The sequence below is a fragment of the Micrasema longulum genome, unplaced genomic scaffold, assembly GCF_059751315.1.
Source record: "Micrasema longulum isolate JH-2025_06_02 unplaced genomic scaffold, ASM5975131v1 h1tg002619l, whole genome shotgun sequence".
NCBI lineage: Eukaryota > Metazoa > Arthropoda > Insecta > Trichoptera > Brachycentridae > Micrasema > Micrasema longulum.
Genome location: NW_028279754.1, coordinates 78,325 through 93,308, shown reverse-complemented (window position 1 = coordinate 93,308; position 14,984 = coordinate 78,325). Strand labels below are relative to the sequence as shown.

The 14,984-nt window shown below is 30.8% G+C and overlaps 2 protein-coding genes across 5 annotated transcripts; both read left to right on the top strand.

The window, feature by feature from the left end:
* The first annotated feature begins 2,325 nt into the window (after positions 1 to 2,325).
* On the top strand, positions 2,326 to 5,030 carry LOC148271862 (tRNA ligase complex-associated NAD(P)H dehydrogenase PYROXD1-like). 4 transcript variants are annotated; one of them, XM_088240828.1, is made up of 2 exons: positions 2,326 to 2,432; positions 3,405 to 5,030. In XM_088240828.1, exon 2 carries the CDS (start codon positions 3,488 to 3,490, stop codon positions 4,904 to 4,906), a length of 1,419 nt encoding a protein of 472 aa, XP_088096954.1. In that variant the 5' UTR covers positions 2,326 to 2,432; positions 3,405 to 3,487; the 3' UTR covers positions 4,907 to 5,030. The 4 variants fall into 4 exon arrangements, with proteins under 4 accessions (XP_088096954.1, XP_088096956.1, XP_088096955.1 ...); XM_088240830.1 differs by having other exon boundaries at positions 2,326 to 2,516; XM_088240829.1 differs by lacking the exon at positions 2,326 to 2,432 and adding an exon at positions 2,490 to 2,622.
* A 6,561-nt stretch (positions 5,031 to 11,591) lies between these two features.
* On the top strand, positions 11,592 to 13,058 carry LOC148271861 (protein catecholamines up-like). The gene has a single exon (XM_088240832.1). It carries the CDS (start codon positions 11,753 to 11,755, stop codon positions 12,806 to 12,808), a length of 1,056 nt encoding a protein of 351 aa, XP_088096958.1. The 5' UTR covers positions 11,592 to 11,752; the 3' UTR covers positions 12,809 to 13,058.
* Positions 13,059 to 14,984: the final 1,926 nt, after the last annotated feature.

Below are 14,984 nucleotides of genomic sequence, written 5' to 3'. Positions count from 1 at the left end.
TTTGAAAATTTTCTGATTACTAATTGTTTTAATAGATAATGAAAATGGGTTATAGATTTTAATTGAATAATACTAAAAATCCCTTTGTCCGAAAGTGGTATTAGTTTGTATTTGTTTAAGTTGTCTTTGTGTTGAGGATCTAGTGATTATATTATTTGTATGTGATGTATTATAGGGGCTATTTCTTTCATTTGAGTAAGAGTACTTAGTTTTTTAATCTGTAAGTGAGTATTGTTTTAGCGTTTAATTATTTTATTTTTATCTTGATTAGAAATTTTATTATTACATAAAGGCAGTCTTTGTGAAGTAGTGACTAAGACACTTCAATCACGCCTATGAGGTTCTTAAAACAAAAAAATGTTATTGTTCTTAAGCCTGGGTGTTCTGTGCTTAGATTCACTACTGTGATTGGGCCTCCTAGCCTATTATGGTGCAAAAAAATAATAGGTACTGAGAAATTTCTTAAAAAAACAGTATATCAAATAATATTAAATCAGCTCGTTTCAAAATTTACTTTTCTTTTAGAAAATGTCTATACTTATTAAAAATGAAAATGACAATCAGTAATTATAAAAGGTCAAAAACTTCCAATGCCTTATGCGCTCTAAAAATATAATTAATTATTTTACCTGTAGCGTAGAGAATTTCAATATTATTATAGATTATAGATTCAAAATGATAGATTTGGTCACTATATAAGCAAATAAACTATTTAAAGGTATAAACACCCTGAAAAAAAATTACTACGCATTTGTTAGAAGTTGGCTTGAACTATGCAATTTTAATCTGGCCCTCGTACTATGAAAGCCACAAATATAAACTAGAAACAATTCAACATAAATTATTGAAATGTCTATTTTACAAAAATAATTTCCAATTCAATAATAACAATGAAGTGAGAATACATATCAAGAATGACTCCTTGAATAATAGATGACAGATTGCTGACTCAATGTTTTCATTCAAGCTTTTAAATAGCATTACTGAATGCCCTAATTTACAACGAGTTGTAAATAATTTTATTTTGAAAATGGGAATCAAGTTGTGGTAAAGTGGGGTTTAAACCATCTCATCTGCATTGTAAGTTTGAGATACTAGCCACGGGAGCACAACTCAGTTCGAATTCAAAGTTTAATTTATTTCCATGTACCCTTTAAACGTAATCGTCACACCAAATTATTTTACAGAGTCGACGTAAACACTAATGCAGCAAAAATTCATGCATACATAGAATTTGCAACTTCTACTATAACACAATAGGAGCTAATGCGAGTGATAAATTCAATTTATATAATAATAAATTTTAAAGGGAAATCAGCGACAGCATGCAGGCATTTTAATTGTAGGGGAGTAATGGTAGGTAAATACATTGTATTTTCAAAAATTTTTTTTTCAAACTTACAAAGGTAAATATATAAAAACATATTTTTCTGTTTTCCAAATTCTATTAATGTAAAATATAATTTTATTTATGACACATTAGGTGTATTGTCAATAATAGGTTTGGAATTTTTTTTTTGGTCCAGTATGAAGTTTTTAAAAATATTTTTACCGTATTATTATGTACATGACTGAAGATTTAACTAATAAATAAACGATAATAATAATAAATATGGTTTGAAACATACATTTAAAGGAGACAATAAATTGATATACAATCATAATATCAATTCGCAAAATACGACAATATTTTATGGAACATAGTATATTATCATAAATGATATTGAGTTTAATAATGTATGTTATGTTATTACGTGGCATCATTAATCACGTTATTCTATAAATCAAAACTGTTTTTCGAGAACGCTGAGTTAAAACGATTGATGACGATAAATAATTATACACTCTATGCTTATAAATTAAGTGAAAAGAAATATTTGCGTTATGTTAATTTACCCAAAAATTTCATTTTGAGGCCATTTTCAATGAGTTTTAAATAACTTACTATTAGAAAATGGGTTTCAAGTTGGGGTACAGTGGGATTCGAACCAGGGACCTTTGGTCCGTGAGTCCGAGACTCTAGCCACAGGACCACAACCCGATCTTTTTTCCAAATTTGAGAAAACAACTTGAAGCTTTAGTTGTGTTTTTAAATAAAAGCTCTTTTCTATTTATTTGATAAATCTATTCATGTGATCTTTGTTTATGTTCAAATGATCCTCATAACATAATAATGTAAAATACAAAATTCATGTTACGTTTGTAAATGGCAGCATTTTCGCGCACTAATATAGCCATCAAAAATTTTGTTTCCAGTGCCCAGACCTTAAGCTAGGTGGTATAGCCCTGACAGTCAGTGAATAATATTTAATTTAATCTATGGTCAGTCACTGACAAGTGTCAAGACAAAAGACAAGTGACAGCCAGCAGATGACTAATTGGCAAGAATGCCTGAGAAGAGCACAATTATGAAATTTGTGCCCAAAACCATGGTCAGACGCCCCAAATTAAACTAAATCATAACATATTTCTACTAAAAGCATCAAATTGTTTTTTATTAATAAATTTCATAAATGGTACATGTTTTTTGCATCACAATGTTAGACCTTAGCATTTAGCATTAATGAAATAATTAGGAACCGACCATGTATGGGTATTATTGTGGCTTGAGTGGTGAAAAGGGTCAGTTTATAATCAACCACGTCTTGAAAATCACTGTATTTGTTTTATAAATCATATTAAAATGAAGGGGTTGTAAACTCTTCTAAAAGTTCTTCACTAACATGTTCACTCTGTGTTCTTATTTACGAAGGGCGTTCATTTAAAAAAACAGTCTAAACTTATATGTACGTATATAAATATAATATATATTAATTTATTTTGGTGAAAAAAATAAACATACTAAGTATACAAAATGTTGCAATGATTAGATGTTACACCAGTTAAGTACTTTTTATAAGTAGGTTAACAAGTAATTACCTACTGTTTAGTAGTAATATCCATTCAATTCTGAACTATCCCAAATGCCAATTTTTTAAAATATTTTTTACGGTATATGATTCTCTGAGAAATTCACTTCTGTTCTGTATTGCCAAAAATGCAATACTTTTTAAGACATTCAATAACTTCCATTTATCTAATATGCCAAATACTCGAAATCATTCATCTGAATTATCCTAAACCCCTAGGATACTATTAAAAGGCAATTATACTTTGAATTATTTACTGGATTTTTTCGCTTTTGACAATTTTACAATAACATGGCGTTTACAATACTCTGGAACGTGTCGTTTGTGAAGTTGAAAAATTGCTCTCCTGCACATTTTATGTTTTGGCGTTGAGGATAGTTCAGAAGTGAATAGACGATATATTACCGATATGACTCTTTCAGTCTAATATTTTTTATTATCCAAATTAGCCTTCTTTTTGCACAGTAATAAAAAATAACATTCAATTTATTCCAGGTAAACACATTATTCAGGTATTCACATTATGAAGACATGATAGAACCACATCATAAAGTGATTGTTGTGACCCTCCCAAATTAATGACAAACATGACTTCTGCAACATTTGTGGTGATTGGTGGGGGAATTGCCGGAGTTACGTGTATAGAGTACCTCTCATTTTGTGCTCCTAATGAAAAAGTTATTTTAATCACAGCATCTTCTTTAATAAAGAGTGTAACCAACCTTGTTCCTTTAAGTAAAATGGTCTGTTCTTTTACTGTCACCGAAAATGATGTTGAGTTACTTAAAAATAAACATCCGAATCTTACTATTGTATATGATAAGCTTTCAGAGATTATCTCGTCTAACAATACAATTGTAACTGAAAAAGGATTATACATCAAATATAAATATCTTTGTTTATGTACTGGAGGTTTGCCATACATTATTCCTCAAGCAGAGAATAACCCTAGAGTTCTTGGCATCAGAGATACAGATTCCGTTGAAAGATTTCGAGGTAAGATTAAGGAGTCCAAAAAAATTATGATTGTTGGAAATGGAGGAATCGCATCCGAGCTGGTGTATTCCATTGAAGGAGTAGAAATTATATGGGTTATAAAAGATAAATACGTTACTTCTACTTTTATTGATCCGGGTGCTGCTGAATTTTTTAGAACCAATTTAATGTCATCCAATAAAAAGGGTAGTACTCAAAATGTTAAAGGTGCAATAAAGAGAATAAAATACTCTGAAGAAGATATTCAAAATCCACTAAAAACATGTGGAGCTGCTGCACTCGGTCCAGATTGGTTAAAAGAACAAAACATTTCGGGAGTTAGTAATTATTCTCTCAAAATCATATATGAAGCGCAAGTTACTAGTATGGTAGAGCATTCTAAAAATGGTTCTCTAATGGTCGAATTAACTAATGGGTGTATTTTCGAGTGTGATTTGGTTATTTCGGCCACCGGAGTAATTCCATCAATGCAGTTTGTATGTGACAATGTGTTAAAGTTGGGCACAAATGGGGGAATTGCAGTAGACTGGCGAATGGAGACATCAGTAAAAAATATTTTTGCAGCTGGTGATGTATGCTCAGCTGATTGGCCCGCAGCCGCTCATTGGTTTCAAATGCGCTTGTGGACACAAGCCTATCAGATGGGTGCTATGGCTGCCAAGAGTATGCATGCCGACCACATTCAAGAAGTAGTTCTACAAGATTTCTGTTTTGAATTATTTTCACACACAACTAATTTATTTGGATATCAGATTGTGCTTTTAGGTAAATACAATGGCCAAGGTCTTGATAAAAAATATGAGATGCTAATTCGCACTACACCGAACATGGAATACATCAAATTTGTTCTTGTGGATAATAAATTGCAAGGAGCTATTCTAATTGGAGAAACGGGCCTCGAAGAAACTTGTGAAAATTTGATATTGAACCAAATTGATTTGTCCCCATATGGAGATGATATTCTAAATCCAGATATAGATATCGAGGATTATTTTGATTAATAAATTAAGTTTTTTTATTATATGAGTGCAGCGCACATAGACATTATTATTGGTAAAAAAAAAAAGTAAAATAAATATGAATTTTTAATGCAAACAAATAATAAAATATTTTGTAATACCAAAACATTTTTTATTTCACTACTTAAAATATAGGTACCAACTTTAAAATTACTATCATTAGAAAACAAAGTGTGGTTATTCTCATACTATATGAATTATTTTGGATATTAAATTAATGTCTCATTCCTCATTATCTCTTCTCAAGGTAGTAGGGCACTCTAAGTACTTTTTAATAAAGGTCAATCATGATGATTAAAATGTTTATTTTTTCTCCTTTTATATTATACAAAAAAAAAACCTAGGTATTCATAATTCAACAGATAAAAAATAAATAAAAAATAATCACTTGATCAATTATTAACTAAAGTTCAGAGTACACAGAGTATCTATGTACAGATATTATACTCTATATTTATAGCGCTAGGGCTCCAGTTTTATTGCAATTCTTTAAAAAACTGTTCAATCATATTTTTTTTTTCAAAGAAAAAAAAAATTGCCTTACGATTTATCCAAATATTTCATTGTGAGGGACATTTTCAGCGAGTTGTAAATAACTAACTATTACAAAATGGGAATCAAGTTGGGGTAGAGTAATTTCAGAGGTAATTTCATTTCGTAAGTTCAATTGTTCGTCATGTATCCATCTCACCCTCGTTCCCTCATATAATACGAATGAATTTATGAAACGAGTTAGTTACAGAGTATGGCCACATAGTTTTGCATTTCATGAACAGTGGTGAGGGTAGAGGGTAGCTGCTGTAATAACATAAAAATTGACCATTTTTTAGCAGCGCTGGGTGAGAGCGAGAGCCGTCCACTGGGCTAACACTTGTGATACCTAACTTGCTCTTTTAATGGCTTTCACATTTCGTATTGGCTCACTTTTCGCCAGAGTTTCCAGATCCGAACTGGCATGGCGTCAATATTATTATTTATGATGAGATCAATAAATTGAAGCAAAGATTTATGAATCAGATTTTTTCAAAATTATCAATCAATTAAGGGCATAAATTTTGGAGAATTACCAAAAATAATTGAAATTTTTTATCAATCCCCATTAGTTAGATTTTTGAGGAACCCCTTTTTCCCTTAATATGGAGACAAAGGTGAAACTGCTTATCAGGCGACACGGTGAAGATGAAGTTAGTTTTAAAGATTAATTATAATAATATGCTTTGCCAAAAATTTATGTTTTTGAAAAAAACAGAATAATCTCATACAAATACAAATATATATGAATTTAATAATCAAGCTGGGCCCTACTATTGTAATTTGGCATACTCAATTTTTTATTTTATTTATTTATTTATTTATTTAGTTCTATGTATTTACATAGTCTAATATATATTTACAACACAATATTTACATCTATACTTATTCTAACATTATTTATCACTATTATACACTTAAAATCCTAATTTATAATATTCACTGTTTCATATGTACATTTTCATTAATTATATTCACTATTTACACTATTTACTACCTAATATTTTTCACATATATACTTTTTACATTTCATTTTAAATATATTTATATTAATTTCATTTTTTATGCTTTCTGGCATTTCTTCAAACAGTTTTATTCCCTTGTACATAAGGCAGTTCTGGGACATTGCTTTTGATTTTTTTTCCAGTCTTATATTTTTAGATCCTCTTGTTGCATAGTTATGAAAGAACTCATTATTTTTTAGTTTATCTTGAAAATATCTTGGAACTATTCCTTTAATAATTTTGTTTATTTCATTGGCAACATTGAATTTGATTCTTTGATCAATTGTCATGATATCTAGAAGTTGAATCATTTTCTTAACATTTGTTCGTCTCCCACATCTTAATATTATCCTCATCGCTTTGTTTTGTATTATTTGGAGTCTTTTTAGATCTCCTTCATTACTTAAATATAAAATACTGGAGCAATAATCAATGTGGGGAACGATAATACTTTTAAATATCAGCAGAGAGGTTTTAATGTCTAATTTATTTCTTATCCTTCCTAACAGGGATACCTTCTTTGCGATTTTCTTACTCGTATAGTCTGCATTTTTTGAAAAAGATAATTTAGAGTCAATCCAAACTCCTAGATATTTTATGCTTTCAACATTCTCAAGAACTTCTCCATCTAATTCAACACTGTGATCACTGTTAAAACAGCGTTTCTTACCCATTATCATACATTTTGTTTTTCCTACATTTAGTTTTAGCTTATTTGCTTTAAGCCATTTGGAGACTGTTTTTAATTCTGCATTTATTTTCCTTATTGCTGAATCATATTCGTTATCAGCTACATAAATTAAGGTATCATCTGCAAAAAGTCGAACTTGGCAATCAGACAATGTTAAAGTCATATCATTTATGTACAAAATAAACAATAGTGGTCCCAGAACAGATCCTTGTGGAACTCCCAAATCATTTTTTTGTTGATCTGACGTTTCATTATTAACCTTTGTCATTTGCATGCGATTGTTGAGGTAATTTTCAAACCATTTTATTTCCGTGTTTTTAATACCAATATTTTTCAATTTTTTAATGATTATATTTCGGTCAATAGTTTCGAACGCTCTTTTAAAATCTAAAAACACTGCAACTACATATTTATTTTTATCGATGTTCTCTTTCCAGTCATCTATAACAATATTAAGGGCCATTTCACATGAATTTTTAAACCTAAATCCCGATTGTTGATCACATAAAATATTATTTACATCTAAAAATTTTGTAAGCTGCATCTTTACTACTTTTTCCAGAACTTGTTCATATTTTGGTAGAGTATTTATAGGTCTAAAATCATCACATTTTTTTGGTTGTTTTATTTTTGGTATGGGAACTACTGTAGATATCTTCCACTTCTCCGGAAAAACTCCTGTTTTAAGTGATTCATTAATTATTTCTACAAAAGTTTTTCCAATTACAGCAAAAGCATCACACATCAAATTTATGGTTATTCCATCGGGACTTGCCTTGGATGTCATAGATTTTAGAATAGCGAGTAATTTTTGTTCACATATTTCTTCAAAAGCAAAGTCATTATATAAATGCACATTATTATTTTGTTCTGCTTCTTCCACCGGAATACTCTCATTTATTTCAATTATGCTTTTTATATAGTAGGTGTTAAAACGATTTGCCAAGCTTCTGTCGTCTCCCAAGTCCTTTGGAAATTCTATATTTTCATCAATATTGGTAATTGGTTCACTTTTGATCATACCTTTAATATTTTTCCACAATCCTTTTGAGTTATTTTTGCTTTTTTCGATTTTACAAACATAATAATTATTTTTGTTTTCTTTTAGTGCTTTGACATATTTGTTTCTACTTTTTTTATAGTTTTCCCAGTCTATGTGGCTTCCCGTGAGCTTTGTTAATTTATAGTACTTATCTCTTTCCATTCGCATTATTTTTAAGTCTTTAGAGTACCATTTGTTGTACGGTTTGTTTATTATTTTCATTTCTGGTATAACTGTATTGACAGTTTTTTCAATGAACTGTATCATTTTATCAACTTTTTCTTCGAATGAAAGTTCGCTCAAGTTTGACCATTGATTTTCTTCTAATTTTTTCAGAAAAGATACTTTATCATAACATTTGAAGTTTTTTATGTATTTACATCCATGAATATTATCTTGTTTAAAGCCTTCTAATCCTATTTCAATTGTATTGTGGTCCGTGATCTTATAATCGTCAACTATTTTTACATTCAGATTAAAATCATTACTTATAACATAGTCAATTAAAGTTGAGGATGTCTCTGTAACTCTTGTATCATTTGTTACTAGTTGTTTCATACCGTTTTGTCGTATTATTTTCAGTACCTTTTTGGTATAGGTATCATTACTTTGATTTAGATTTATGTTGAAGTCACCTGCAATCACATTAATATTTTTTTCTATCAGCACATTTTGGCACCATTCATCAAAATATTCTAGGAATTTTTTAGCACTTGAATTTGGTGATCTGTATATTACACAGTAATATCCCTTTCTCGGTCCTTTTCTAATCTTTATTCCTAATATCCAGTACTCTCTCTCGTACGATTCATTAGTCACTTCATCAAATATGATTCCTTGTTTGATAATTATTATTACCCCTCCTGTATGTCTGCTATTTGAGTCACACCTTACTGTAGTATACCCTTTATAATTTATTTCAAAATCTTGTATGTCTTCCGTAACATGGGTTTCACTTAACATTAACATCAGCGGTTTAGATTTTTCCAGTAATATTTGTACTTCTTCGTGGTGCGAAATAAGACTTTCTATGTTCATATATAGTATTATTTCACTTTGGTATTTTTTTATAAAAAAGAATATTTATTTTTTTCGTTTTCAATCTTTTTCTTATAAACTGCGCAGTCGTAACTCCATGCTGCATGGTTTGTGTCTATATTAAGTTTTAGTAAATTTTTTGCCGTAGTGCAATTGATGCATTTTTCATTTCCTGCGGGTTCTTTACACTCCCTACTTTTGTGGTCACCCATACATTTGGGGCAAGTCGGATGCTCATGATTGCATTCACTTTCCTTATGATTGAATCTGTAGCATTTAAAACACCTTCTTACATCAATAGCATCGTATACTCGACACCTTTCCCACCCGATGTTTACTTTTTTATTTTCAATAAATCTTTTGTGTGTCGCTCCATCCACCTCAAGATAGATGGTAAAATTATCGAATTCTTTTTTCGGTGAAGAATATATGTTAACGACATTTATTAATTTAGGTTTATATTCCTCCATGAAGTCATTTTGGTTTAATATATTATGTAATATTTCATCCTCAGAATATTTTTGAGATATATTTATTATTTTTAATCTTGGTAATCTTTCTTTTGGTATTTTAAATTTATATTTATCTCCTATTTGAGTTTGAATAGTTTCTATTTTTTTATTGTTTTTACATTCCAGAATGACTTTTCCGTTCCGAGCATTTTTTATTCCCGTAATGCCTGTTATTACTGGGTCAATCTTTTTTTTTATTTCTCTACGAATTTTTCATGATCATTCCATGTCCGCTCCCTAGTTGGAGCATGTGGTGTCCTCAAAGAGCTTCCATGCATCTCTATCGGCTGCCAGCTCCTGTGCGTCCTCCCAAGTCAGGTTTGCGTCCCGTAGTTCTGACATAAACTGCCGACAGACAGTCAGCGGTGGATGTCGAGAACCTGCGATGCCTTGTAAAGTAAGCAAGCGCGGTTAAGGCTTTTAGAAGACATCCACAATAGCCTCCGTGGTGTAGTCATCAAGACGCTTGACTAACAAACGAAAGGTTCCTGTTTTGATTCCCGGTGAGAACACAAACATTAAAATGTGATTTTTCTCAAGCCTGCGGGTGTTCTGTGATGTAATTCACCACTGTAATTGGGTCTCCTGGCCTGTTGTAGTGCAAAAATAAAATAATAAAAATGGCTCAGCCAATTGTATCACCTCTGCTTGATGACCATTATCACCGAAGTTTGCTGCGCCCTTTCTTTTATTACTTCATTCCTCACAAAGCCAAACCACCGCACACCCAAAAAAATTCTTCTGAGACACCTATTCTCTAAACTCAGTATTTTGCTGTTTTGGGCCCCAGTGAGATGCCATAATTCGCATATGTAGAGAATATGTGTTATGCAGGCGTTATATAGGTGGCATTTGGTTTTCACCAAGTAAATATCCAATCTCCTAACAGCCTTCATATTGTTGAATGTGGCGCCTCTACTCCTAGCCGCTCTTCCAGTTATTTTTGAAAGCTGCCATTTTCTGTAAGATTTCGATAATTTGGTTTGACAATCATCATCAGGGGTTTTTGCAATATGGTGCTCTATGAATAAATCTTTTATTAATATTATTTATTGAATCGGCATTCACTTCGTAACACTTCATTATAAATTATTGAAACTGAGACTGAAATTAATAATCACACATTTAATCACCCCGCGCCTTTATTGACTATGTTCCCTTTACGACCTCCCTCACTCCACTTACCCACTTAGACCCACACGTCTGTTAACACTCTCTTAGCCGAATGATATGTCTTCCTACATATTAAATCTTAGGCTTAATTATTATAACTTCCACTTATGTGTTAAATTTTAAGAAATAAATTCTACGTAATGTCCTTTCCCTTATTGATCATATTTTCATATCTGTAGGTACTTTAGATAACTATCCATACATATGCTAACACCTTAGATAAGTGGAAAATAACCCCCCTCTGCTTTAAGTTTCACTGATTAATTTGTTTATTTTTTGTTTAAAGTCTATGTCATTGTGAACAATATTTTGTGTTTACTATATTAGTTTTATACCACTCGTCGATGGGAGAAGTGCTCTCCCGAAACTGTAGTAGTGTTTTTTTGTAAAATAATAAAAATTGTGTAACGCTAGTAAAAAAGTTTTATTTTCACAATAATTTATAAATCTTTTATTGATTAAAAATACCGAATTTTCTGAAATCACCGGGCTTGTCCTTTTTGAAAGGTGGCAGCCTGCATAGTGCTTTTTTTTATGTTCACCAAACAGCAAAAAATAATAAAAAAACAACGAAAGGATTTGAAAAAAAGTGTAGTTCTTACATTGGTACTAGGTTTATTTCGATTACTTGCAACATTACTTAGTTATAATTTTTTACTTTTTTTATTTCAAATATAAACATTTTGAAAACGTGGCAACCCGGTTGAGCAGCCGGCGCGGCGCATTATTGACTTGACATTTGTCATTTTTTTAAATAAGTGTGTTAACTGTTAACCTACTCAATCTTTGGTGTTAATAGTTATTGTATGTGTTTTAGATATCGTAAAAATATTCAAAATGAACAGTTATACAAGTATGTGGCGGACGTTATTTCTAATTACGGTACTGTCGTCTTCTTGTCATTCTCATGGACACACGCACGGAGGCTCTCATGATCACTCTCACGATGAACCGCCAAGTTTTAAATATTCGAAAGCTGCCAACCAGCCTGTCAATCATGATTCGGACCCTCGAGGAAAGCAGGAGGCATCCCACAATACGGAAGGAAACTACGATTTGTGGCTCCACGCAATGGGATCGACACTTTTGATTAGCGCAGCACCTTATTTTATTCTGTTTCTGCTTCCAGTTGATGGCACTTCAGAAAGAAAGCCACTTTTGAAAGTTTTACTAGCTTTCGCTTCTGGTGGACTTCTCGGAGATGCGTTTTTACACTTGATTCCCCACGCTCTCGCCCCTCATGACCACGGAGGGGAACATTCACACAGCCATTCTCACGAACATGAAGACGAAGGTCATTCGCACGACATAAGCGTCGGTTTAGCTGTATTAGGAGGAATAATAACGTTTTTAGTAGTGGAAAAAGTGGTTCGATTCTTGAATTCAGGTCATGGGCATAGCCACGGAAAGAAAAATAAAAAAGATGAAAAAAATGATCAAATTAAAGTGTCTGGTTATCTGAATCTAGCGGCTGATTTTACGCATAACTTTACAGATGGGCTCGCCATTGGAGCTTCCTATATTGCGGGCCGGAGTATCGGAATTGTCACAACATTCACTATTCTTCTGCACGAAGTGCCTCACGAAATAGGCGACTTTGCCATTCTGCTACAGTCGGGTTGCTCGAGGAAGAAGGCCATGTACCTGCAGCTGCTGACGGCACTGGGAGCTGTGGTGGGAACGGCTGTGTCACTGTACCTCGGAGGTACCTCAGATACCTTTACGGCATGGGTGTTACCCTTCACGGCTGGTGGCTTTATTTATATTGCCACAGTGTCCATTATTCCTGAACTCTTAGAAGATGCCACAACTAAGTATTTACAGTCTTTGAAGGAAATAGTCGCTTTATTATGCGGCGTTTTTATGATGGTGCTAATAGCTAAATTTGAATAATTTTTGATAATACTTAGGTACCTATATGCATTTTAATCACCTAATTGCAACAAATATCTTGATGCTGTATGTATATTAATGAACTCCGGTAACATTCTGCACAAGGATTGGCGGGCTGTTGTAAATACACTACAATACGTACTTTGGACTTCACGAATACACTCTTAAAACTGTGCTGTAAAATAGTGTTACCCTAAGTGAAAATTATTTTTATTTTGAAATAAATAAAACAGTAAATGTTTATATTTTTAAATGACAAATATTCTTTGTTGAATTTCGATGTTAATATACTTAGATATATTAATATGTTGATATGTTAATATACTTAGAATATACATAAAATATAAGGCTGTTATTTTAATCCATGAGATATATTTTTAAAAATTTCTTTATGCAAAGTAGATGGATAAGATACTGGGTTTTCTGTAGTTAGCTGCTTTCAGTATAACTAAGAAAATAAAAATAAAACCAAACTTACACAAGGAATAATACACGCATTGACTGTCTGACAGATCAAACAATCTGAATAAGTTGAATGCTATCGGCTTGTTGAAATAAGCAAAACATTTTAATTATAATGAGTAAAAGGAAACCAACACAATTTTAGTTCTAAGTTTTCCATACAATCCTCTTTTATAATAATTAGTGTAATTTATTGTTTTTCTTAAAGAATAATTATTTTCATAATGAAAATTATGATGATAAATTATTTGAACTCATTTCTGAAAATATAATAAGTGATAAAATGATAGGCAATTAATCTGCGATTGCCTATTATTAATTATGATTAGTTTACACCCTAATTGTTTTTGAAAATTCATTTGTCAATTCTAAGGAATTCTTATAATAAAAATGTCTGAAGAAATATGTAACAGATATTATAAACACTTAATTGAATGACCTAAATTTAATCAATTGAATAGTGTTGCTTAAATACGACAATAGAATTTGCATGTCGGAATATTATAATTCAATGTAATTGTAATAGTGCAGATCATACTCCTTTTATTGTTTTATTATAGTGTAGAATGAAATTAGTATTATAAATAAAATTATTAGAAAAAAATATGTTTTGCCATAGATTTATTAATTCTCTTACACAAATATTGTATAATTTCAAAACACATGTTTATGAACCACAAAAATTATTTAATGTGTGATTCAAATTTGGTAATAAAAATACCTTGATGAATTTTAATCAATTCTGCTAACAGTTTTAATTTATTTTTAGTTTTTCTTTTTTAATGTTTGAAATAATAAAAATTTGAACCAAAAATTGGAAAAAAACTATGATTTATTGACGCTCTGACGCATCTCTTTTTGCTTTCTAAAAAATAAATTTTATAGCAATGTTTGCATACCTAAAACGATAAATATATCATTTGTGCATTAAAAAACACAATCTTAAAATGGTACAAAAACAAAGGCCTAGATATATATTACATATTACTCGTGGAATTAGTTTTATATGAAAATTAGGAATCTTGTATGCTACACTCAATATATAAATATGTATATAATGAATTGCTGGAATTAACAGTTACAAACCCCAATGGATGAATTAAGAAAAAAAGAGATAAGGGTGCCATTATTAACATTTTGAAAAATCTACAAATTAAAACGACTGTGTAACAAATCCCACTCTATTGTATTGAAATATCAAAATAAATATTCAGGTTAGTTGCAAAACCCACTTTGACTCGTACGTAAATCGTAAAGCAATTGTCTTTTGTTATTTGCTCATAAGTAGAAAAAGCCACCAGAGTGGGTTTTGTAACTTAATTAATTAATCAGTGCAATGTATATAATATTTTTTTCTGTGTTTAATCAAACATTTGTAAAATAAAGGCAATACGATCATTCTTACACTTAGATCGGTCCATGAAAATTGATGTATTGGAGTGAAAAAATATCCTTTACATAAATCTTTATTGTAGCCAAATGAGCTATGTAATCACTAAAATTACCACTGAAAAATATTATTTCATAATAAAAAATATAAAGTAAGCATGTTTAACCAACTAAGAACTGTAAAATCATAATACTATTTACTAAAAAAATTCAGCAGCTGAAAAAAAAGAAATATAATTAAAATTAAATAACTTTTTTTAACCACTTATTATTATTAAAAACAAAGTTGTTTAATTTTAATTATAATAAATAGCCACAAAGTAAG

Coding starts and splice junctions, on each gene's coding strand:
- LOC148271862 (XM_088240828.1), top strand. CDS start 3,488: ATGACAAACATGACTTCTGCAACATTTGTGGTGATTGGTGGGGGAATT.
- LOC148271861 (XM_088240832.1), top strand. CDS start 11,753: ATGAACAGTTATACAAGTATGTGGCGGACGTTATTTCTAATTACGGTA.